Source organism: Balaenoptera borealis (assembly GCF_965194805.1).
Source record: "Balaenoptera borealis genome assembly, chromosome: 1".
NCBI lineage: Eukaryota > Metazoa > Chordata > Mammalia > Artiodactyla > Balaenopteridae > Balaenoptera > Balaenoptera borealis.
This window is the reverse complement of record NC_138860.1, coordinates 104,742,390-104,767,993: the sequence shown is the minus strand read 5'-3', so window position 1 is coordinate 104,767,993 and position 25,604 is coordinate 104,742,390. Positions and strand designations below refer to the sequence as shown.

The 25,604-nt window shown below is 34.9% G+C and overlaps 1 protein-coding gene across 2 annotated transcripts in view; it reads right to left on the bottom strand.

The window, feature by feature from the left end:
- Positions 1-399: 399 nt before the first annotated feature.
- OLFM3 (olfactomedin 3) overlaps positions 400-25,604 on the bottom strand; it is a 221,187-nt gene continuing 195,982 nt past the window's right edge. For both annotated transcript variants that reach the window (XM_082385714.1, XM_082385715.1), the window contains exon 6: positions 400-25,203. In XM_082385714.1, coding sequence (XP_082241840.1) covers positions 24,526-25,203 — 678 coding nt within the window. In that variant the 3' untranslated portion in view covers positions 400-24,525. The remainder of the gene's footprint in view (positions 25,204-25,604) is intronic.

Here is a 25,604-nt window from a genome sequence, read left to right as displayed (position 1 = left end):
CTCTGTTTATATTAGATATTCTTTCTACATGAAACATTTGTATTTTAAAATTTTCTTGTCTTGATATTGTGAAGACACTATGGTCAATAGATCGAGTATATTTTGAAGAAAATAAACCCTACTGGGCCCTTTCAAAAGATTTTGAAATTTTGGTTAATGATCCAAAGCCAGCTATCTTTAGGAATATGCAAGAGCTTGAAGCAGTCTGTAGAAAACATAGAAGAAATAATGATGTTACTTGAAAGATAAACCTGACTTCTTTTTCAAGAGTTAATATACCAATAAATTCTTTGGACTAAATTTCAGTTATGAACATAGTTTTATAGTTTTTTAAAAAAAGAGTACTCTTGCTCCATTCTCAAAGAGCATCGTAACTCTAACACTTTTCTTTCTTTCTTTTTTTTTTTTTTTTTTTTACTTTCCAAACACAGAGAACCTACAGGTTTCAAAAAGTACCAGGTCTCTAATTGGAGTCCCTTTGTTCACCTTAAGCAGAGTATGACTTAGGAGCAGAGCTGGCAGATGGCTGAATATTCCTCTCTTCTTTATTCTCTCATTTTTGGTAGGAGTAAATTAAAATTTAGCTCATAGACAACAATGTTTTTGGTAGCTGGGTTGTCTTTATATTTCAAAATTTGGGGAGGGGAAGTTTAATTGACATGTTTGGCTATTAGTGAAGAAAAGTTGAATTTTGAGATGTCTAAACAGCTGATTAAAAAAGCAGGGAATATTGAACTATTTGCTTAGTTTCCAAAGATTCTTTGTGACTACGTGGTAGGCATCATAAAAGTTTGCTTATTATTAGGGCATGTAGTCTAACATGGCAGTTTCTAGCCTTTAAATTTTGAGGGAGTTATAACTTTTCTTCAGAAGTTAGGAAACATATCAAAGTATTATTTTGGCACGACTAGTGAATAGCTGATGTTTTTGCTTAACTTGAAGTTATTCACTTTCTATTTGGTAATAGCACCTTGATTTTCTTAGGGGATCACATCTTCTTCATGATTACTGCATGTTGTTCATAAGGATCTGACTCTGTCTCTGGGTTTATGGATGGACAAATAGACTATTGCATCTTCTGGCTCAAATGATTGGTTCAGGGTTAGTCATGTGACTTAACCACACCCAATAAAACTTTTCTGGAACTAGTAGGAAGAGAGCATTTTTCTCTCCACTAGCAGAGTTAGCAGTCAGGATGATGTAAGCTTGAATCTTCTAAGGGCATCTGAAATCTGAGAATAATGTCTTTGAAAAACAAAGCAGATTTTATGCTAAGTGAAATAAATCATATGGAAAAAGAAAAATATCATATGATTTACACATATGTGGAATATAAAAAATCCCAATAAATAAACAAACAAGACAGAAACAAGCAAATAGATACAGTGAACAGATTGGTGGGTTACCAGAGGAGAATGGGGGTGGGGGTGGGGGTGGGTAAAATGGGTAAAGGGGGTCAATTGTATAGACTTTGGGTGGTGAGCATGCTGTCGTGTGTAAAGAAGTTGAATTATAATGTTGTACACCTGAATTTTATATAATGTTATAAACCAAAGTTACCTCAATTAGAAAAAAAATCTGTCACCGCACAGTGTAAATTAGAAAAAAAATTAAAGAGCTAATTTTGTGCTTAAAACAAAAGCAAAAGCAAAACAAAGCAGAGCCAAGAGATAAAGAGAGACCAAGTCCTGAAAACATCATTTGAATCCTGGAATCAGCCATATCTGATTTTACAACCATGGATTTTTTTTAGTATCCCATGAGCCAGTAAATTCTCTTTTTAGCTTAAACCAATTTGAGTTAGGTTTTAGATATGTGCAACAGAGGGAGTTCAGACTGATACCAGGAAAGACCTTTCAGAAATACAAACAGCTACCATTTTTTATCACTGTAATTTAATTAAAAAAACATTTTCACAAAAGATAGGAAGAATTTATTGTCTTTTAAGACAATTCTTTAAGATAGAAATAATTTAATAAAATTATTGCTCTTAATGTTCTCATTTCTTGGCAAGCAAGTTAAAAGCATATCACAGGGCACTGAGGAGCAGTGGGTCTAATAGAATAGTAATGGAACTGAGACTCGAGACAAGGGTGTAAGTCTCACTTCTACCAGTTAGTATTGGTGATTCTCAAGGAGTTACTTAAGTTCTCTGCATCGGTGCCCCCTCAGGTTTTAACTGGAGTAAATGATTTCTGCATAGGTACCCTATATGCTCTTTATGAGGAGAAAGGTAGGCTAGTTTACATAAAAATGTTCAAAAGTTTCAAGTCACCATAATGCACATTTATTTCTTACCTATGATTATGACTTGAGGACTAGATAAATTTTAATTTAATCTCTAGTGACTTTGGCAAATTAAGCTGTGCCTCTTCTTTCAAAGATTAAAACATTTGTAGCAGTCACTACACTATATGCTTTCAAGTTTTGGCTAACATTTTGGGCACAGTTTTATTTTGATATTATAAAGTGCACTTCTGAGTATGTTAGAGTTAAATGCAATAAAGTGATGTTTTTTAAGAATGTTCACATTGTGTGAAAAAATGAACATCTGTTTTATGGGCTAATTATGTGATGTGTAGAAAAGTTTTTTTGTTGTTGTTCATAGCTTCATGTTTTGTTGGATTGGTCAGCGAGCCATATCGTAAACACTGTTATAATGAGATTTTTGTGTGTGAATAAATCAAGCTATTTTCTATACTCAGCAATTTTTAAAAAAAGACAGACTTGTTTTAAATGAATTTGATGACCAGAGTAAAACAGTTGACTTTAAATAATTTCAACAGACAAAACATCTGATTTAGTGAAGTCCAGTGTTTCTTTACCAGGAGGCTATTCTCTTTGGCTTTGTTACTTTCAAAGTTCTGGACACTAGACTGAGCTCCTGTGCATTCTGGGCCAAAGGAGAGAAATGTGGGCGTGTTTCTGTGGAAGAGAACCTGCTTCATCGTGGAGGACTTGCATCACATCCAGTCGCATTTGGCAGAAGTAAGAGGGAAAACAGGAAAGCTGATGAAGCAATTGCTGAGATTGCTCTTGATGCCCCCAAGCCTGCACGGTGTGCCTGTTTACCTTGTCTGCTTACTGACTGCTTGCCATTCGGATGAGTGTTTCTCCTTCTCTGTTTGCCTTTGAAGTTCCCTATTGCCGGGACCAGAGGTAATGGACCATTTTGCACAATATATAGGAGCAAAGTGAAAGTAGCAATTTCTCCTTCAGAAATCTACTGAGATATCACCTGCAGTGAACATATGTTTGGCAACAACAAGGTCATATACTTGGCCATTTAAACAGTTTGATCAAAACCAAGGGCCCCAGTTTTTTAAGGGCTACAACTTCAATTATGACTTGGCCCAAATACTTCAGCACCTTTTTAATGCGGGCAGCTGTCAATCAGGTGGGCACTATTTCATTTTAATATTTTCCTGAATTGAGCTGATTTACTAATTCTACCTGTGCTGAATGTCTTCCATAGCTGTGCTTTGCTATATGGATTTAGCTGCTTCTAGGCTTCAGTGATAAATAGTGTGGTAGATAAAGCACGTGGACTCTGGAGCCATATTATCTTGAGGTTCAAATCCCAGTTCTAACACTAATTAGCTGTTTGACTTCGGGAAACTTACCTAATCTCTCGGTGCCTCAGTTTCCTTACATGTAAAATGGGGGCAGAGGTTGGTTGTGAAGATCAAATAAACATAAGTGACTGGCATATTGTAAGGAGTCCATCAGTGTAAATTATTATTAAGATTTTCATTATTGATTATGATTAAACTTTGATACATCATTCAATCCTTTTTTGCTGATCCAGAAAAATTAATGATATCATCACACAATGATTCTGGAATGTTTATTGACTACATATGTTATGTCCATATCATTGTGATAAGTGCTGTTGAAGATAGTAAACCAGATTATTAGCTCTTGAATATCTATGGTGGTGTCTGACATAGGGATACTTGTGACACAAAATAAACATTGGCAGTTTTTAAGGGATCTTTGCAATTTGTTTTGACTGCATCAGTTAAGTAAGCAAGCAAAACATGTGTAGCACATAATGCTATATTGAAGGCACTGAGCACAGCATTGGAAGGTCAAAGAAATAAATTAAGTCCTTTTGGGTTGATGGAAGCATGTTGGACCTTAGTATCTCATCTCTGTGCATTTAGGTTTAACACAAGAACACTATCTGGTTTCTAAGACAGGGCCTGACACACAGTGAATATTTGTTAAATAACTGTTCTTCTAATTTACAAAGCATCTCATCCAGAATTTCTCAAGCTTAGCACTGTTGACTATTTTGGCCAGGTAGTTTTTTGTTGGGGAGGACTGTCCTGTGCATGTAAGATGTTTAGCAGCATCCCTGGTCTCTATCTACTAGATCCACGATCCTGTCTTCCGTCCCAGTTGTGATAACCAAAAACGTTTCCAGACACTGTGGAACATATGTCGGGGATCGTATTTAGCTTTGTTTGAGAACCATTGATACTCATTTTATCCTCACACTTCCTTGTGGGAGGAATGGCCATATCAGGCTTCTCGTTTACAGCTGAGAGAACTAAATTTTTGTGTTTATGTGTCTTATGCAGTGTGCTCTGTCTAGTGACTGGTAGAACTAATACTTGAATTTGGCAGGGCTTTTGACTGAATCCTATGCCCTCTGACTTGCATGACTGTATGTGGCATAAAGGTAAATGTGATAGAAGTGGGCAGGATTGACATAGCTCAGTAGTGTGCAAGGGCAGCCTGGCTGATTCAGCTGGGCTTGCTGGAGTCATGAGCACACAGCAACTCCTCAGCTATGTTTCTGTTCTCAGGGTTATCTTTGAAAAGAATTTTTAAAAATTGCCACAGTGATAGTTTCTAGGGATATTCCCAAAGGGAACATGCTGTCTACTTTACTTATATTATAGGGCAACAAAGTGTCTATCTTACTTACAGAGATGGAAAGAGAAGCTTGCTTCAGTTTTCCTGGTGATGGACACAGCTTCCTAATATAGAAGGACATTCTGGTTTTGTTTATATTTGTGATAGTCTAATTTAATTTCCTTTTCTCTCTGTTAGAAAGCAAAATATTCAAATCTTCCCTGGGGGAAAACGGTGAGGGAAAGAGTGCCTGTTGTCTTAGAGTCTGGTCTAAATGTTTCGTGCAGACTAGCCTGTGAACTACAATTGCTGCTGCTTCCAGGCGGTTTTACAGGCATAGGAGATCTAAATTTTGCATATCTGAGAAAATAAATTAGGGCCTTCTCCAGATGATGTTCCCCGAACTATAAATCTCCTTTGCAGTTTCAAGTTCTATATATATACCTTGGCGTTAAAATTCATTCACTAAGGTAAGTTGGGCTAGAGCAGGTGTAAGCAATGATCATGGTTAATATAAAGAGGACAGAGAAGAGGAGATAAAATGGAAACAACAGAAACAGAATGAGAAAGCTGGAGAGAGTTAGGGGACAATATGAAAATAAACGCATGAGAATGATTTATATGAAGAATTTGGTTGAAAAAAGAGAGATGAGAACTCACGATTTTAAATCAGATCTCTTTATATGAATCACAGTGAACAAAAATGTATTCAAGATAGATTTTAGCTAAGAAAGTAGATGCTGAGGTTTAGCATTATTTCCTGAAGTTATTGTTAACGTCAACAGTAAGCCTTCGTTTACTGCATCAAGGCCAAAATCAAGGTATTGTACTTGAAGCAAAGATGGGACTAAAGCATTGAAACCAAGGCTTTACCATCAGCTAAAGCTATGAGCTTAGACCAGTGGTTCTCAGGTTTAAGCCTAAACTGAATCATATGGGGGACTTCTAAAAACACAAATTACTAGGCTTCAACCCAGAATTTCTGATTCAGTAGGTCTAGAGAGAGGGCGCAAGAGTTTACCTTTATGACAAGTGCCCATGTGATGCTGATTGACGGGAGGCCATACTTTGTGAACCATTGGCTTAGCTCATCATTGGGACCTACATGAGCCTCCTTTTCCTCAGGCAGAGAATGTGACAGAAGACTGTCTACCACTATAGTATTTATGTGTGCGAAATCTTTTAAATGTATATATTTTCTTAAAATATTTCTTTCATCTACATCTAAGACTATTTCATTGATTTGGCCTACTTTATTGGGAACATAATCAGATTATTCTAGTACACCAAGACTGTCAGTGGTAAATTCCAGTGTCCTCTTGGACATTTTGTATTATCAAAAATGGACATAAATTTTATTATTTTGTTTTTTTGAGGAGGCAGAATATTGGCTCTCACGTCTTTTAAGATGGTCTGTCTATGGCTATGCCTTCCTCTAGCTTTCTGATAGCTTTTGACAGTTAGGAGAGTGGAAAATACTCTTGCATTAGGTTAATTTTGAAAATAATACTTCCACAGATCATTGATAATCCATTTTTCAACTTCTCAATTCCAGATCACTAACAGGTACTACCCCTCCAAATAGTGTTATGTTTTTTACTAGTACACAAATTTATAGGCCTGAAGACTTTACACGTGACCTATGGAGACTCCTGATTTAGAGATTATATGAAGTTCTAAAGGACAAAAATGTTATTAATTTAAAAATAGTGGGAATTTGAATATATTATAATCTAATTCTCAGTTCTCTATATAGATATATATTCAAGAATAAACACTTTAGACATCTGGGGAAATCAGATTATTATTTGCAATACTGGAGGAATATTCTACATGTTTAAACACGTTTTGAGTCACACTATGTTCTAGGCACTATACCAGTTGCTGAGGAAACACATTTAAATGAAAGATTGATCCGAGTTTTTAAGAAGCTTACGATAGATGAAGAAGACACAAGTAACTAATTATGTATGATACAATGTGAAATCGTCAATGGGAATATGTGCAAAATGCATGAGAACAGATAAACGGGTATAAAAATAGAGTATAAATGTGAAATCATTTCTAGAAAGAAATACCTCATAAATTACCAAATAAGCATTTTAAATTATATAGGCTATTCAAATTCATACAGACTATTAGCTTTGGTGGGGCTAAGCAGCAGAAATAAGAAACTGCCAGAAATTTCTAAGGGATTTTTGTTTTGCATATTATTGAGGATTAAATAAGGATACTTATATTTTGAGTACCATGTCTTTCCATCTATCCTTCCCTCCTTCTAAATGGGTCTAAATGGTTCAATGTATTTGAAATATATGACCATTGTAATTTACCATTATTCCTTAAATACATAAAGTGCTCACAACCTCTCAATCGTAGATATTTTTGAATCTGGATTTAATAGTAAAAGTTGAAGCTGGAGGGCAAAGATGTTAAATTTAGTTCTTGAGACTATATAGTGTTGTTGAATATTAGAACTAAAACCAAATTTAAGATCTTTTGATTTATAATATGAATGGAATTTCTGCCATGTGATATTGCTTCCTTTTGAAGACTGAAATGGAGTTGTGTTTTGAACATACTCAAAGAGGAGTGGGCTTCAGATGAGGAGTTTCCTAGGCCTGGAGTAGCAGTTGTGTTGGTGAATGGATCTGGGTCGGAGAGTAAATTGTTTGAAAGTGGAATTTGAATTAAAGTTTAGCAGTGAACCATGGAATTACCCTCCTTTTAAGGAAATAAAGACTTTTAAATTTTTAAATATATTTTTGGAATGTTAAATTATGTCCTTTTGATTAGGGTTATCCCTGTGTGTGTGGTTTCCTGAACATAGCAGTGGGTCTTTTCTTCTTCGTTGACTAAGATGGAAGTTACTTGTTATAGACTGAATTGTATCCCCTCAAAATTCATATGCTCAAGTCTTAACCTCCAATGTGACTGTACTTGGAAATGGGGTCTTAAAAGTTAAATGAGGTTATAAGGGTGGGACCCTAATCTGATAAGACTGGTGTCTTTATTAGAAGAAGAGGCACCAGAGATCTCTCTCCCTGTGTGTGTGCACAGAGAAAAGGCCAGGTGAGGACAAGCCAAGGAGAGAGGCATCATCAGAATCCAGCCCTCTGGCATCTTGATCTTGGACTTCTAGCCTCTAGAACTGTGAGAAAGTAAATTTCTGTTATTTAAGCTGTCTAGTTTGTGATATTCTATTATGTCAGCCTGAGCTGATTAATGTATTACTTAATAGTAAGAAATAACATATCTTAATTCTATCCATTTGACTTTATTGGTCTCAACATCTATATATTATGTGACTAGATGAGATTAAAACTTACTTTTTTTCTAAATGGATTTTTCTAAAAACATTTTTAAAAAGGACTTATAGGCTCCTTGGTTGAAAGGTTAGAAAGCAATTGTAAGAAACTGCCTTGTGAAAAAGATGGGATGATTCTCTGTAATAATTAAGCATGATGATGGACTTTTTGCCCTTGAAAATATCTAAATATTTATTCCCTGGATAATAAGTACTTCCTGGTGTATTTTAACTTTGTTTGCTCAATACACTTCTTAAATTCATATACAGCATGTGCTGTGACTAATGCAAACAGAGCAGCTATCAGATCCATTTCATTAAGAGATTAGATGGAGATGCTGTAAATTCCCCATGAAATTTTGATGTACAATTCATTCCTTAATTAAAAGCAAACAGCCCTGCTTTCTGGGATTAGGCCACCTAATTATGTATAAAAAGAGAGAGAATGTGTTGATAAAGAGTATTTGAGAAAAAAGGGAAGAAAATACCACCAGAGTTTGCCCTAAATGAATGCCATCCCAGAAAGTGGAATACAAGAATTAAAATCAGAAGCATTTTTGAATAATCTATTCTTCAGATTCCCCCAACTCATGAAGAATAAAAGTGGCTAATGCTCCAGTGAAAGGCAGGAGTTGAGCTGATGAGACTTTGGGAAAAATTACAGATACTGAGAGATCGTTGATCCAGACTATAGAGAACAACTTGGCCAAATTTCAGGGTTTATTCTGACTTCCACTGCTAATTCACTGCCTAACCACAGGCAAGTGAGTTAATCTTCCTGTGACTTCATTTATGCCTTTGTCAAATAGAAATAATAACACCTCTTCATGGGAATATTTGGAGGTTTAATTAAATTAGTGCTTTGAGCTTCTTAGATGAATGTTGCTATAGAAATGCAAAGTGCAATTATTGAAGTCATTTTTCCTTTTCCTGTGTGAAACATGATGATTGAAACACATTTATTTTAATTGGAAAATTGACTAATTGTCTAAAGAAATGTTTCCTTATGGCAAGTGATACATGTAACTATAGGTCAAACCTCTTTATAATGAACTGGATCATAATCTAATTCTTTAAAAAATTAAAAAAAAATTTGTACAATTTTAAAGGTTATTTTCCATTTATAGTTATTACAAAATATTGTTTATATTCCTTGTGTTGTCCAATACATCCTTGAGCCTACCTTACACCCATTAGTTTGTACCTCCCACTCTCCCATCCTATATTGCCCCTCCCCCTTTTCCCCATGGGTAACCACTAGTTTGTTCCCTATATCTGTGAGTCTGCTTCTTTTTTTGGTTATATTCACTAATTTGTTGTATATTTTAGATTCCTCATATAAGTGATATCATACAGTATTTGTCTTTCTCTGACACTTATTTCACTTAGCATAATGCCCTCCAAGTCCATCCACGTTGCTACAAATGGCAAAATTTCATTCTTTTTAGGGTCGAGTAGTATTCCACTGTATATATATGCCACATCTTCTTTATTTATTCATCTGTTGATGGACACTTAAGTTGCTTCCATATCTTGGCAATTGTAAATAATGCTGCTATGAACATTGGGGTTCATGTATGTTTTTTGAATTAGTGTTTTTGGTTTTTTTGGATATATACCCAGGAGTGGAATTGCTGAGCCATATGGTAATTCTATATTTAGTTTTTTGAGAAACCTCCATACTGTTTTCCACAGTGGCTCCTCCATACTGTTTCCCATCAACAATGTACAAGGGTTCTCTTTTCTCCACATCCTCCCTGACATTTGTTATTTATGTTCTTTTTGATGATAGCCATATTGACAAGTATGAGGTATCTCTTTGTGGTTTTGATTTCCATTTCCCTTATGATTAGCAATGTTGAGCATTTTTTCATGTGCCTGGTGGCCATCTGCATTTCCTCTTTGGAAAAATGTCTATTCGGTTCTTCTCACCTTTTTTTTTTTTTTAAGGATATTATTATTATTTTTTTAACATCTTTATTGGAGTATAATTGCTTTATAACGGTGTGTTCGTTTCTGCTGTATAACAAAGTGAATCAGCTATACATAAACATATATTCCCATATCTCCTCCCTCTTGCATCTCCCTCCCACCCTCCCTATCCCACCCCTCTAGGTGGACACAAAGCACCGAGCTGATCTCCCTGTGCTATGTGGCTGCTTCCCACTAGCTATCTATTTTACATTTGGTAGTGTATATATGTCCATGCCACTCTCTCACTTCGTCCCAGCTTACCCTTCCCCCTCCCCGTGTCCTCAAGTCCATTCTCTATGTCTGTGTCTTTATTCCTGTCCTGCCCCTAGGTTCATCAGAACCTTTTTTTTTTTTTTTTTTTAGATTCCATATATATGGGTTAGCATACGGTATTTGTTTTTCTCTTTCTGACTTACTTTACTCTGTGTGACAGTCTCTAGGTCCATTCACCTCACTACAGATAATTCAATTTCGTTTCTTTTTATGTTCTGCCCATTTTTTAATTGAGTTGTTTTTTTGATGCTGAGTTGTATGAGCTGTTTATATGTTGGATATTAACCCCTTATCGGTCCTGTCATTTGCAAATATCTTCTCCCATTCAGTAGTTTGTCTTCTCATTTTGTCAGTGATTTCCTTTGCTGTGCAAAAGCTTTCAAGTTTAATTAGGTCCCATTTATTTATTTTTGCTTTTATTTTCTTTAGGAGAGAGATCCAAAAATATATTGCTGTGATTTGTGTCAAAGAGTGCATAGTCTAATTCTTAATTTAATGACAAAAAATGTAATCTGTGGCAAAAGACTTAGTTATTTCAAGAATTATTCAATATGTAAAAATTCTAATACCTTGAGGTAATAGCAGTGGAATCTGGCTTATAGTCTGGTCCAGAAATGTGATGACTCCCACACTACAATTTATAGGGTTGATTCAGTTCCCCAGTTCTTTTTCTGGTAAATTGATTACTTTTTGCTTTTTGGTTAAAAAAAAAAAAAAAGCAGTGCTGTTTAAGTAAGGAAGATGCCAACCTTCTGAAGAGAGGAAGTTTCCATGTGAAAAACAATTTGTGTATATACACTCTTGTCTGGGGTATGATCGTGTGAGCAAGTGGCTCAGGATAAGGTCACTGGCAGAGAGGAGGTCAAGGAATTGAGGGGCTTCAGTACTAGAAGATCATCTACAGTAGTAGTGTTAAAGAGAGTGATGGTAAAATGCAGAATTATGAAAAATAAGAGTGAGACCTGAGGGTCTGTAGATGATTCTACAAAGAGTTGTAACACGTGGTGAAACCTGGTGACAAGAGGTTCAAAATTGAGTTGTGGCACCATTAGCATGAAGGGACAATAAGTAGCAACGAAGAGCAGAGAGTACCCAAACTGACCTTCACACACAGGTGTTTGAGGACTGCTGGGAGAAGAAATAGCCCTCTTTTGAGAGGGGAAGTCATGTTCTTCAGGGAGAACCAGGTTTCTATTAGACCAGGTTCTGTTATTTATTGTGCAGAGGTTTTCAGCACTGATTGTGTACCAGGATCTCCTGAGAAACTTTAAAAGCAATACTGTTGCTGAGCCCCATTTCAGACCAACTAACTCAGGATCTCTGAGGGTAGATCCCAAAGAACAGAATGAAAAATCAAACAAAAACCCAACAAACATCTCTCCAAGAAATTGAGCAAGGTTCAGAAACTAGTACCATAGCCATGTTTCAGTTTGATCAAGGTGAAGGGAACATTGAGAGTGGAGGTTAGAAAGGTAGGGGATTTTGCTTATGACAGATTTTGAGTTCTAGAGGACGCTCTGAGTGGGAGTCAGAAGTCTGAAAGTGGATGTGCAATGCCATAGCAGGTTGGAGTGACGTACAGTCCTAGGTTTCTTGGACAATAAAGATGTCAGACTTGACCACAGGCTGTGATCGTTGGACCGTGGGGATTGGGGAGGCAGAGAGTTTTTGCCAGGGGCACACAGAGTTCTCTGCCTTCCCTTTCACTCTTCCGCATTAGACACCAGGAGGATAGGGGAGGGAAAAAGTTTATTCTTAGTAATCAAGACCCCGTTTTGACCCCTGCCAATGGGAGTAGTGATGAGTTAATACACAATCCAGATTACATTTTTTTTTGTTTGCTTTATTTCTCACTTTTTTGGATAGATAACCAAAATGTCAACCTTGTTGAATATTTCTGTTTTTTTAAAAACAGCATTGACTAAGATACTTTATAAAGAATTGTGAAGTCTTGTTTCATGGTCATCTCTTATGCTTAGGGAAACTGTATCTCAGGTTGAACAGGTGTATCTTAGGAAACCTATATCTCACATAGATGAACACGTTAGGTAGTAAAAATCCTCTTTTACCGAAGGAGGATTCAGTATTAGCTTGTAGTTTATAGATGGCATTCAGTAAAAGTGGAATTATATTGACACAGCCTTCCTGATGATGACATGAAAGGCAGGAGCAGTTCTCTCTGCTAGGGATTAAAGCTCAGCATGAATCTTCTGGGGATTAAATTCTGCACTCTAGCCATTTGAATATCTGTAAGTTGCTGGTAAGATAAGACTTTACAACTCCTGTGTCTATGAGGGTCTAGGTTATAGAAAAGAAAAATCTACAGTGTCAACATGAACTGAAGACCCTATATGGTTTAAGAATTTGGTACGTCAATAAAGTGAACATAGCATATATATGTAAAGGATAACTTTTTGGAACTTAACTTCTTTTTCCTTATCCTCTTTTTATACTATAGTACTTCTGTGGCATTTAGGGGAATCAGAACTTACACAGAACTGGAACATCAGCAAATTGTCCAGTACACCTAATTTAATCAAAATCAGTGCCTATGTCATATATAGCACTTCAAACTTTATGCCTTCTTTACTCAACTGTATTCTGTTCCCTTAGACCATTACATCACTCTCACAAGGCATTTATTTTATTTTTCTGGCTGAAGCAGTGGGTGTAGGCAAAGCTCTGCAGGATGTTTTGGGGAGACTCTAAAGGCAGGTTACTTATGACTGCAACAGATGTTGATGATTTTTAGGGAAATGCTGACTTTATATTGTGAATCTCTATCTCTCTTAGGGAAAAGTAAGGAATTTCCAATTGCTTGCTAGCTATAAGAAGGGCTAAACAACCTCGCTATAAAAGTGGAACAATAAAATTCTGACAAAGAAAAATCTAATGAATATATCTCAGTTCTTATTAGAAAGCAAATTTCTCTCTCAATAGTTCATCACTCCATGAGTATGAATAAAGGAAGCGATAAGAAATCCAACCCCAAATTTCAAAATACTTGTCTTTGTTATTTGATTTTTTTAAAAAAGGCTGACCACAGAAGTGCAAACAGATACTATCAATCTTTCCTACCATTGTTGGTCTAGCATGATTATTAGTAGTAGTAGTGATAATAGCTATAGAAAGTCTTGTAATAAGCATATTGTTCCACTGTTACTGCTTGACAGGTAAAAAACTGAGGTATTTGGCTTGTGTTATTGTAGACTCAAGACTTGGAATTTCTCTTAATCAGCTACTTAATCATTTGTGTTTAAACAAACAAGTATTTAATTCTATTATGACTATAAATATAAAAAATTCAAAGCAATTCAAAAGCTAATTAGGAAATAAGCAACTAAACTATATCAAACATTAAGATGCACAGTCTGGAGTTCTGACTGAGATAATTGTTGATTTTCAATGACTGATTGATTCATTCATTCATTCAAATGTTATTTATTGGGATACTACTATATTCTTGGCACTAATTTAGGCACTGCAGATAAAAACATGATTAAAGCAACCGTGCGTGATCCCTACCATGATGGAGCTTACTTGTTGTTTGGCATTCTATGAAAAGTAGAGAAAATAAGCAGATTCAGTGACATGAAATTGAATCTTGCATCTGCGTTTGATCAAGAAGCATTTAACAAAGTGGTCCATATCTGCCTTCTACTTTTATGAAATTCATGGCACACCTAGTCAAGTACTATGGACTGCAGCATTCATAAAAGCAGTCCCTAAGTCTGCCTTTAATTATCTTCAGTGTCCACAGTAATTAGTACCTAGCTTATTTAATAGGTACACCTGGAATTTCGTAGATAGACCATAAATATTTCCCCTGACTGAGGGGATGGATTGTCTCAATTTAGAATCAGCTTGTGTACAACCTAAACTTACTGTTTTCTTACTGAGCTTTATTTTAGTTTCTCCCATTGTCTGATTTCTTTCCTTCCTTTTTTTATTACGCATTCTGATCCTAACTGTCCTCCCTTGTTTTGGTGGAACTGAAATATTGGGGTTTCAAGCTTAGACATAATACATTTCAAAATCAGCCTAAAGAAAGCCCCAGGAAGGTTAAGGGCCACAAGGAGGAATTTCATTGTAGTCCAGAGCTGTTTATTCTTTAACAAATAGTCCAGTTTCCTTTGGGGATTCATTAGAGGAGATTCTATTTTTTTCTTTTTTCTCTTTATTGTTATTTGACATTTGAAGTTAAGAGTTTTGTTTTGTTTTTTTTTTTCCGGCTGTTCCGCATGGCATGTGGGATCTTAATTCCCCAAACCAGGGATGGAACCTGTGCCCCCTACATTGGAAGCACGGAGTCTTAACCACTGGACCACCAGGGAAGTCCCTAGAGGAGGTTCTATTTCTTAGAACCACTAGAAATTGTATCATTCCTCCAGAGCAAAATAAACAATGTGAGTTGCAGTGATATGTTGGTTCAAATATGGGGTTTATTTGAGGAGATTTTATAGCATCATTAGTCAGCTTCTGACAAAGGTTGGTCTAACAAAACAGCTCACATATAGTTGGGAAAGTAATTAATTAGACTGTAAGGTCAAGGACAAGGTTTTATGTCTGTTCATTTTATAAATGTGACCTAGTCCTTCCCTGACAATCATTTCACCACATCAGTATATATTCCTGCAGAAACAAAAGCCACACATTTCCTTGTGAATTTGTCTGACTCCTGTTTTTCTTTACATTTTAATATTGATGCTCTGTGTGGAATTATTTGGACTAAGTGAGCTTTACATTTGGCCAAGAGGCATTAGCAAAGATTCTGATAACAAGAGAGGAGTGAAAACATTCAGAATGTGGATATAAGCTAAGAGGAAAGAAGGCTTATATTATGCATGTAGACTTTATGACTGGGCCAGAGGAAGTATATTGGGTAATAATGGAAAGCACATTTGTAAATGACAGGTGGATTCAGTCAGAGCAGCCTGAAATTGATTTAATGGGAAACAGAAAGCTATGATTTCCTAATGAACAGGGAGTGTCATAATGCTTTATTGAGGTGAAACTGATGGAAGAATGCAGGTTAGATTTTGTGAGGAGAGATTGGAGACAGAGATATCTGCCAGCAACATTTGGCATTTTGTAGGTAGAAGATGGTAAGACCTTGTATTATTTACCTGTGACATTGGGGTGAGTCATTAAGGTGGAAGAAAAATCCTTTGAAAGAAAAAACAACGTATTTTTTGTATTTTAGTGAGAGTTTGGACATAGGAAATCAGGGTGATGGAAGAGTTCAATATGTCTAGAAGATATTAGTGATATTATTGAAGAAATACAATGATTTGGCTGGTCAGGTGAGCAACATAGAGAACTTACAGTTTGCCAGGGAATACTATGCTGATAAATGATCCCAGGAGACTCATAGTCCAGAATGGGAGGCAGACAAGTAAACAGATGCTCACTTGTAGTAAAAGTGCTGTGATTGAGGCAGTTACCAGGTAATATGACAGAACAAAAAGGGAGCAAATAGCACAGCTGAGGGAATAGTTAGGAAAGCTTCCTAGAAGAAGCACAATCTAAGCTCATCTTTGAAACATGGGCAAGAATTAACCAGATAAGAAAGATACTACAGATAGTGCTATAGTGAGAAGGAATAGCAGGGGGGAAATGGTGAGGAGTGAAATCGAAGTATTTATTTGTTGAGGATGATGGAGGGTTGTGTGTATTGTGTTAAGGAGATTAGACTTTATTCCCTAGGGACACTTGTGTAAGAAAGATAAGTTCATTTATGGAAATGCCACCTTTATATTGGTGGAGCATTTGCATTGTAGGTACCACTTAAATAGATAAAAATTCTGAACTTGGAGACATGACGCAGATTTGGAAGTCATTAAGTAGTAGTTGAAGCCATGTGAGAGGATAAGTTCTTAAAAGGAGTGCAAAGAAAAAAGAACCATGGATTTTGAACTGATTTATTGGGGGAGCAGACATTCCTAGTTAGGAACAAAGTTTTAGTCAAGTAATAGAGAACAATATGAAATGTTTGTCTTAGTTTTAACATAACATAGGTGACTCTGTAGAAACTACTTGGAAACTTTTGGAAACTGAATTAGTAAACTTTCACTTTTATCTCTCCTTTCCTCTTGGTGTTTTCCCTTTGAGTCTGAGATCTACAAGCATCCAAGCCCCAGTTCATGCACAGCCTTTATTGATCTTTTAGAATAACAGATTAGGAGAAGGTTAGAGTTGAAAGAAAACTTGGGGACCATCTAGGTAAGTGGCTTTTATACTTTTTAAAAAAACAACAAAAATGTTTTCTGGCAATAAAAGCTTAAAATTAGAAGCATTTTTAAAAGTAGATAAAATGAGTTTGCTTTTATTGGAGGTGGTGAGGTGGTGGGGAGTTTGTAGTTCATTGTCCCACCTCAGTTAAGTTCCTCTATCCCTTGTGGTAGACTCTGAGGGATCCCTATGGAAACCTCAAGCTCTAAAGGGCAGCTTTTGAAAACTACTGAGAGCCCAGTGCTTTCATTTACAGAAACCAACAAACTTGCTCAAAGACATGCAGTTAGATCTAATTTTAGAACAAATATTCTGCCTTCTGGAAGAGTTTCTTGCACTGTAGGAAGAACTGATCTTCACTAATGTTACTTAGAAGGTGCATTTACTTAGAACCATTGACAGATTAATGAACATCAGATTTCTTGTTCGTGCACCCTCTGAAAACACAGAATAAGGAAGAAGGGGTAACACGTGAGAGGAGAATGATGACTCTTTCACTTTTCCCTGACCTGGTAGCACATGCCTCTTTGATAAAACCCTGTTTGTTCTGCCAAGACATATATTTCTAAGAGATGTCTTTACTTACAGGAGAAAAGAAGGCAAAATAGGGAACCAGAAACTGAGTGGGTGAAAATTTAAATGCTTTTTCCTTTTAAAAAAATGAGTTTTAAGGTGAGAATGCAAATGACTATGGTAGCTATAGAAATAAAATTTACTTTTGAAATAAAATTTATTTGGAGAGATCAGTTTAACCAAAGAGTAAATTAAGCTCCGTTTTGTCTTTATGCTTCTTATATTTAGAATCTGACCTTAGTAAGAAATGGAAATTTATTTTCAATACAGTAAATTTGGAAAAGTTAATTTCTTACGATGTTCTCAGAATGGAACAATGTTTTTAGATATGGGAAGGTGGTCACCTTGTCATTCAGTCTTATACTTCTTTGGTTATTAATGTTTACTGTGAGATTATTCTGTATCAGACACTGTGCCAGGAAATATAAGGAATATAACTCATTGTCCCTATGCTTGAGGAGTCCACACTAACTTGGAAGAAACAAATAATTAAAATGTGATGTAATAATTTTGATAATATAAGATCAGTACTTTGAGAGAATGATGTTTTCTAAGCTTCAGAAATAAGGTGGTATTTTAAGTGAATTTTGAATGATAAATACAAATTTAGAGAGTAAGAGGTCAGTCTTAAATGTGAATTATGAGTAAAGGTATAAAGCCCACCATTTAATCTGACTTGGAAAGTAGGGAGCTTGCTTGATCAGGAAGTATTCTATAAAGCCATAGCTGATGGAAGTGGCCCTTGGCCAAAGCAAAAAGTAAAGCTGATTATATAGGAGAGGAATCAGAGGTCAGTAAACATAAGAGGTGTTTCCAAAGAGGGCATCTGTTTCTCTGGGCATGGAGATGAAGATTAGAGGGTTGATTGAATAGAGCAGGAAACAGTGAGTGAACCAAACAAATTGGAAGATAATGGTTGAGAACAAATATCTGGAATAGCATTGATTTAGATTTTAGATATGATTAGATTTATTTATTTATCATAGTAATCTGATAATAGAAGGGACAGGTGTGTTTCAAGAGCCAAAGGTGTGGTAGAAAACAAGGTTGTGGATGGGATGGTATTTTTGTTAACTGGGGTAGGAAGGAAAAATAGATTGGGGGGCAGGTGAAGGAGAGATAAGGATTTTGGTTTGAAACATACTGAGTGTGAGGTGCCTGTGAACTATCTATGGAGAAATATAAACATGGAAACATAAATGTTCCGTTTACTCATTTGTGAAATCAGAATGATATGTTTTGCCCTCCCTATTCCATAAGGATGTTGTAAGGCCTTACATGAAAGAATAGAAATGAAATAGCCTTGAAAAATGGAAAACAATGAAATGGAAAGGGTTCTTTATATTTGTTTAGTGTACATTTTCTAAGGAAGAATGGCAAAAAAAAAAAAGCTAATAATAAATTAATTATACATTTTAACCACTTTTCTGAGCCAGACTTTACCTGAAGGACAAGAATGTCATTTGAGTATAAGAACTCATTACCTGTACAAAGACATGTTCAACTTCTTTTTCAATGTGTACTACATCTTCCAAGAATAGTTTCTAATGGAGTTTAATAAAGACATTGCAGATATTTATTTTTATTATTTTTGGTTCATATCAGAGTGGAAGTTAATGAATGTCTTCTTAAGTACCTTGGGGAACAAAAAGAAATCAATCAAAATATCACTGATGGAAGCAGCCTCAGTTATCTACTCAGCATGATTTTATCTGTATAAACATGACTAGAGTTATTTTTTTAAATAAAAATTATTTTTATTTTCTGTAGCTGTTGATTACATGCATATCAACCACAATAGCTTCTAAACCAAGGCAAGTGTTACAGTCTTTTCTTTTGCTGTTTATGCGTTGCTGCGGTAGCTAATTTCAGAAGAGGAGTTTGCAGTTAAATTTGATGGAGCACACTACATCTCCTCAATTCCAGTCAGATTCTAATGGTGCTGCTAAAAGGCTGCGTTAGAACTATAAGAGAATGTTCTCCAGACTCCAATAGATGTAGGACAGACCTCATAATAGAGACTCTTGGCCACTAAATGTGGCAAGAATATGCTCTAAAGCTGGATCACAAAAAAATAATGGGATTTGGTCCAAATATAAAAAAAGTCCCTTTAGAGGTTTTGTTTTGTTTTGTTTTTAGTTGGGAACAACTTAATCTTGCGTTCTTCTGAAGAAAAAAAATACGGGTAATACTAGGATGTTAATTTCTTTCCTCTCTGAAACAAGCTAAATTCTTGAGGATTGCAAGACAGATGACGGACATTCAGTGCTTGTCATAAAGATGCTTAATAAATTTGGTATTAAAATTTCATTGACATAGTGGTGATCTTTTGGGTCATGGCTTTCTGTGAGAATGTGATGAAAGCCATAAGTCCCCTACATAAAAGAATGTGCAAGCACACACTAAATTTAGCATATATTTTCAGGGAGTTCAGTCATCATCAGAAGTGTATCCTTGAACTCCCAAGTTAAAAAAACAAAAAATGAACAAAACAAAACAAAACAAACTTCTGAATAGAGAAATATTAAGAAATATTTGATCCATGGATTTCTAGGAATGGAAAGGAAGAGGTAAAATTTTTTGTGTGGTTCAGATGGTGACATTTCATTCCTTGACTGAATTTACCTTGACTATCCTACCCAAAGATCTCCTATCCCACCCTGCCCCTAGTAAACACCCAGTCACTCTTTATGAGATAGAATTACTTCCTTTATAGCAGTTAGTACAATCAAAACTTATTTTTCATTAATATTTTTGTTGCTGCTTGTTCTTACTAGAATGTAAGCCCATGAAGACCTTTAAAATGGCTAATGCTTCTTTTCATCAGCTCATTTTTTGCTCCATTTTCAAGACTTTTGTCATATAGTATTTACTTTCTGATAATGTCTGAATGATATGCAATATTTCCAAGTCTAACTGTGATAAGAATGATATTTTATGGCAATATTTTAATTATTTTTTTAAAAATGTGTGCAGTCTCTTCTGGGAAGACTATAGCTTTGGTGGGGATGTAACTTTGTACTGAACTGCGTATGTGTGTATGGTTTACCAGCAGATTTCTTGCAGCTCTATTCCTGAGATCTCTTTCATATTCACCATTTTGCTTCATATCTCTAACTATGAATAATGTTTTAAGATGGTTATAGTTATGAAAAGTACTGTGTACTCTTGACAAGATACAACTTTATGTCCTTTTTTATATTATTTTCAAGTCATGTTTAATAATAATTTATACTTGTAAAACTTATTTGGCGATCAATGGACTGAGCTTCAAAGAGGATACGTTTTCTGCCAATTAGTTTGACGCTTTGGAGACAAGGCAGACTCCAAACACGATTAAAGTGCCTCTAACCCTGATGAAGAGGGATAAACTATATCACATAATATTAAGGTATGATTCAGAAAAATCAGCCTAGTAAAGTCAGTTTGGGGAGGATTTCTTTCTGACCGGTTAAATAATAGAGTAAATGCTTTTCTTTATTCAAGAGATTGCCATCAATTGAATTCATTATTTGATAGAAAAATAACTAAAAGAGTTTGGTGAAGTTGGTTTTTCTTCCATCAGCTAATGTTTTCACAGTGTTTTTTCTAGTTCGAGTTCAGCAATTCAAAAGAACACATTTTATTAAGCTCAAGACCTTTTATGAAGAGTCACTGATTATGACAAACTATCAGCTAAGAGATTTATGCTGAGCTTACTTAATTTTAGAAACAGAAATCATTCCATGATCTTGATTTCAATATGGATACAGCCTACTGAACTGAATGATATTTAGTGCCTCTGAGCCTTTCTAGAAATGACTGTTTCTAGCTATGAGCAGTCAGAGATTAAGGCTTTGTATCATCCTATAGCATCTAAATTTTAATTAATGCTCCCTGCCTGTTGTGCTAGGTAGACCACTTTTAGTAGCTTTTCTCATGGTCCACTAATCATGTGATGATGGAGAGGAAAAGTATGCTTTGTCTATAAATTCACATTTCTTTTATATTGTCATAGGAACTCAAATTGTATGTTTAGTAAAGGATATAATCATACCTACCTTGTCAAGTCAGCAAGATGCCATTTTTTATTCTTTTTCAAAAATACCCATATTTCTAGAAGGCTTGGCTTTTAGAAACTCTGTAATGTCAATAATTTTTCATATTTGCTCTAACTTGAAGGGATACTTTGAATTTTGCTATCAGTTGCATTCAAATTTAGCATTTGTAGAAAGAAACAATTTGGTAATCCTGAGTGCTCAGATAGGGTTTTTAAAAAATCTTTTTAAGGAGAATAAAGCTAAGGGATTATTATATATGTGTGTGTGTGTGTATATATATATATATATATATATATATATATATATATATATAATATGTATAATTATACATATTATAGATTATAATATGTATAATTATATGTATATATAATTTACCTTAGTAGAAAAATAACTGGTTTCATTTGTTGATGAACATAAGTACAATTTTATATTAACACTTTTAAAATAATTCTGTTTGAAAAAGTTGTAATTTTAAGTTTGGTAGTAATTTTCAGTTATAATCACCATTTTCTTGTTAGGACTAAGAATCAATTTTATGAAGGTAAGATTTCATCAGAGAATACTATAGATTATAACGATGAAATGACTCTATGAGTATGGTGATAGGAACCAGAGATTCTGAGTTCATGGTAAATCTTATCACAACCTTATCACTATATGGAATGTGGCATATAGGTACTTGTCATTATTTTCTCTTTTATCTCTACATATTGGTAATGCACTAACACACTGTCATTTTCTGAACGCATAGATGTAAGTGCAGGTGCAAGTAATAAATATTATGACTCAAGTGCTACAAATACAAATGTCACACAAACACAATCAGACCATGATCATATTATTATTTAAATGACATGGAAGTTTGTTAATGATCTGGTTAATTCAGAAAATTCCAATTACACAGTTCACTTAGAATTAAAACTTTCTGAGCTTGGATTTCTTTATGGATTGGATTACATGTATGATTTTAAAATAGTCATTATTTCCCTCATAAAATTTATTTTATTTGTTGGAGATTAAAAAAAAAACTGATTAGAGTAAGTTCTTATTTATTTCAGACACAAACTGATAATAATTTATTAAGAAAAATGCTTTTAAACTAAGTGTTTAATGCAAATTACATTTTTAAACCCATGTCAACCCCACTTCTAGTGACAATAATAAAATCTGTGCCTGCTCTAGCAGCACATACACTATAACCTGGATGTGGTGATGAACCCTTACATAGAAAACAATAAAGTGCTTTACAAGCCATACATCTCACAAAAAAGCTGTGATCATTGAGGTTTTGAATTTACGTGATATCATGTTACATTATTTTTTTAAAAAACAAGTAATGAAGACCCAGATATCTGCTAGAGGCCATCTACTAAAAACTCATTCATTTCTGAAATTGACTTTCTTTCTTCATACAAACTCTTGATGTACAAAGTATTGGCTGATTATTTTTGTGGTGTGTGTACAATGACAAGTGAGTCCCATAAATTTTCTAACTTTCAAAAGCAGAGGAGAACATATATAAATGTTTAAAAGAGAAGACAGCATTGCAGAAGAACCCAGAGTGGTCATTAAATCATGCTAACTTTTTGTAGGCAAAAAAAGAAATCTTTGTTAAATTTTAACAATTTTGAGATTGAATTTTTCATACTATAGTTTTGACAGTGAGATATTTGAGAATGATGTTTTACTTGTGACATTTGAAGTGAATTACTCTTAAGTATTATTTCTTTATACAATGCCTTATCTGATTTATTATATCCTTACTTTACAAAGGAAATGATGATATTATGTATGTGTGAAACTAAACATTCACAACAGTTTAAGTTATATATTATTTATTATAGAATATGCTTTTTAAATTGTAAAACCAACCCACACTAGTTTCCATAAAACTGCCTTAGGTAAGTATGTGGAAAGTACCTCCAAACTCAGTGACATGTTTTATATATATTGATTATATGTTTTTGATGTTATTAACATAAAATATTATTAAAGCTTTATTTTTTGGTTACAGTATTTCTGCACACAATGAATCAGGGTAACAGGGGGTTGCTGTCCCATCTTGTTTTCTAAATTGGTTATTTATACAATAAACCACACAGACAACTCCCAAGTTTTCCCACAATTTTCTGTTGCACAAATCTTGCCAGTAGCTCTCCAGAATTTATAAGTCTAGATGACATTACAGAAATTTTATATTTAAGAGTTTTCACATGTGCTTCCTGTACTTTTAGAGTCCTGACACAAGAAATTACATTATTGCCAGTTGTGTGTAAAATTTAATTTAAAACATTAATATATTTAATTATAAAGAACAGAATTTGAATGTGTAATAAATGAGTAGAGTCAACTCAAGTCAGTTGTGACTCAACTGCATCTTTGCAAGCAACTATATGGGTTGCTTTCAGTGGAGTGATCAGAATAACTCATCCTTACTGAATCAATTTTAGGATTCCATGTCAGTGGTCCTGTAAACTTGGGGTAAAATAAAGACTCTATGTAAGGAATCTGGTTTGATTTTCTTTTTAGTTTATAATGCTTATGCAAAGGGGTAAGCTGAGAAGATACTTCCTTTTTGACCACTCTTGAAAAGTGACCCATAATGATTACTGAGATTAAACTTCAGTGTATTTTATAAAAAATATTACTTACTTTCACAGAAGTGAAGAGATACAGTTGCACAATGGTGGTTACAATGGTAGAAATACCTATTGCCAATAAAATGTTAGCAAGAGATTTAAAAATGACTGTACAGCACCGCATCAGAGAACTGTATAACAGCAAAATGATTAATAATATTTTCTCATATAAATAAGATCCTTAAATCTTTTTTAGAAATAAATGGGGGGAAAGTGCTTTTTTTTTTTTCCTACTTCCTACCAAAATATTTTCTGATGTGGAGCAAAAGACAGTAAAAAAATGACAGAGTTAAAAAAAAAAAAATTCATGCATTTAAGCCACCATTAATCTCTGACTCTAATATAAGGCAGATCATTAATCTTTTGTAAAACTATGACTTTAGCCATTTAACCTCATTTTAGTGCTTTTCATGACAAGAACATGACAGGCCTTGTAAATTTAGGAGTTAAGATGTTTCCAACAGGTTAGTTTATACAGGCTCAGATGTTTTTTGAAACACCAACTTTATAACAAAAAATGCTTTGGAGAAATGATGAAAGTTATTATAAAGAAAAACCAGAAGGGGTCCTATAGAGTTTATCACAGATGACACAGTTTAGATCAATGAACACAAATTACGTTTGCTTATGTGTCATCCTCAGTCTTAATGATGTGGAAAAGGGTGACATTGAATAGGACCTGGTGACCATTGTTCCAGGCATAAAGAGCTCTATCTCTTGCATTGTAGTCAAGCATGGATATGTGAAAGTATTGGTTATGAAAGGGAATGTCCGTGTACTCATATGTGGAGGTTTTGGTGGAATAGGAATAATACACCTTGGCTCCAGTTAAGTGGGAGTTGGTGACATACAGTGTCCCACAGATCATGAAGGATTCCCCCGCACTTCTCTTGGGATAGCCAGTGCTCCAGCTCTTCATTACCTCCAAGGTATCTTTGTTAAGTTGGCTGATGACAATATTGCCTGCATTCTGGTTAGTTGCATACACAGCCCACAGCCCGATTTCATCAGCCATTAAGTCGATGTCAGAGAACCCACCCCATGTGTAAGGGTAAACGTTGTGAAAACCAGCATACTCCAGGCTTCTTTGGGCAAGCACTCTCCCCATATCAAAGCTGTATTTGATGATGATGTTACTCTGATACTTGTTAAAATAGAGTGAGCCATTGTAGACAACGTGGTTAGTTCCTGCCCATTTGAAAGGGAGGTTGTATGTCCTCGATTCGGCCCCGCTGACAAAGTCTGCAATTGATTTGTACTCACGGACAATTTTATTGTTAGTATAACTGTCCATGTACCAAACCTGGAAAGAAGGAAAAAATGGAGTAATTAAATTCTGTACTTTTTTGAGAATTCCAAAATAAGGACAGTGAGAATCAGCGCATATTAATATTGTCATTCTCAGGCTCTGGAAGATTCTCTTACCACTTAACCTGCTGCAGTGTGATAGTACTGCAGGCTTTGGCAAAAATAGTGACATGGTCTGTGTGGAAAGCAAACAACTAAATGTACTGCCTTGAAGTTGATTTGCTTTTTGTCCTTTCATTTTTTGTTGTTTTAAAAATTTTTTACCATTCAGTGCATATCACTGAGTGAATCAAACATATATCAATGCAAATCACATCACTTTGTTCATTTACCTGATCAATTTGATTAGTTCATTTACCTGATCAATTTGATTAACTGCAAAAAACATCACGTTCA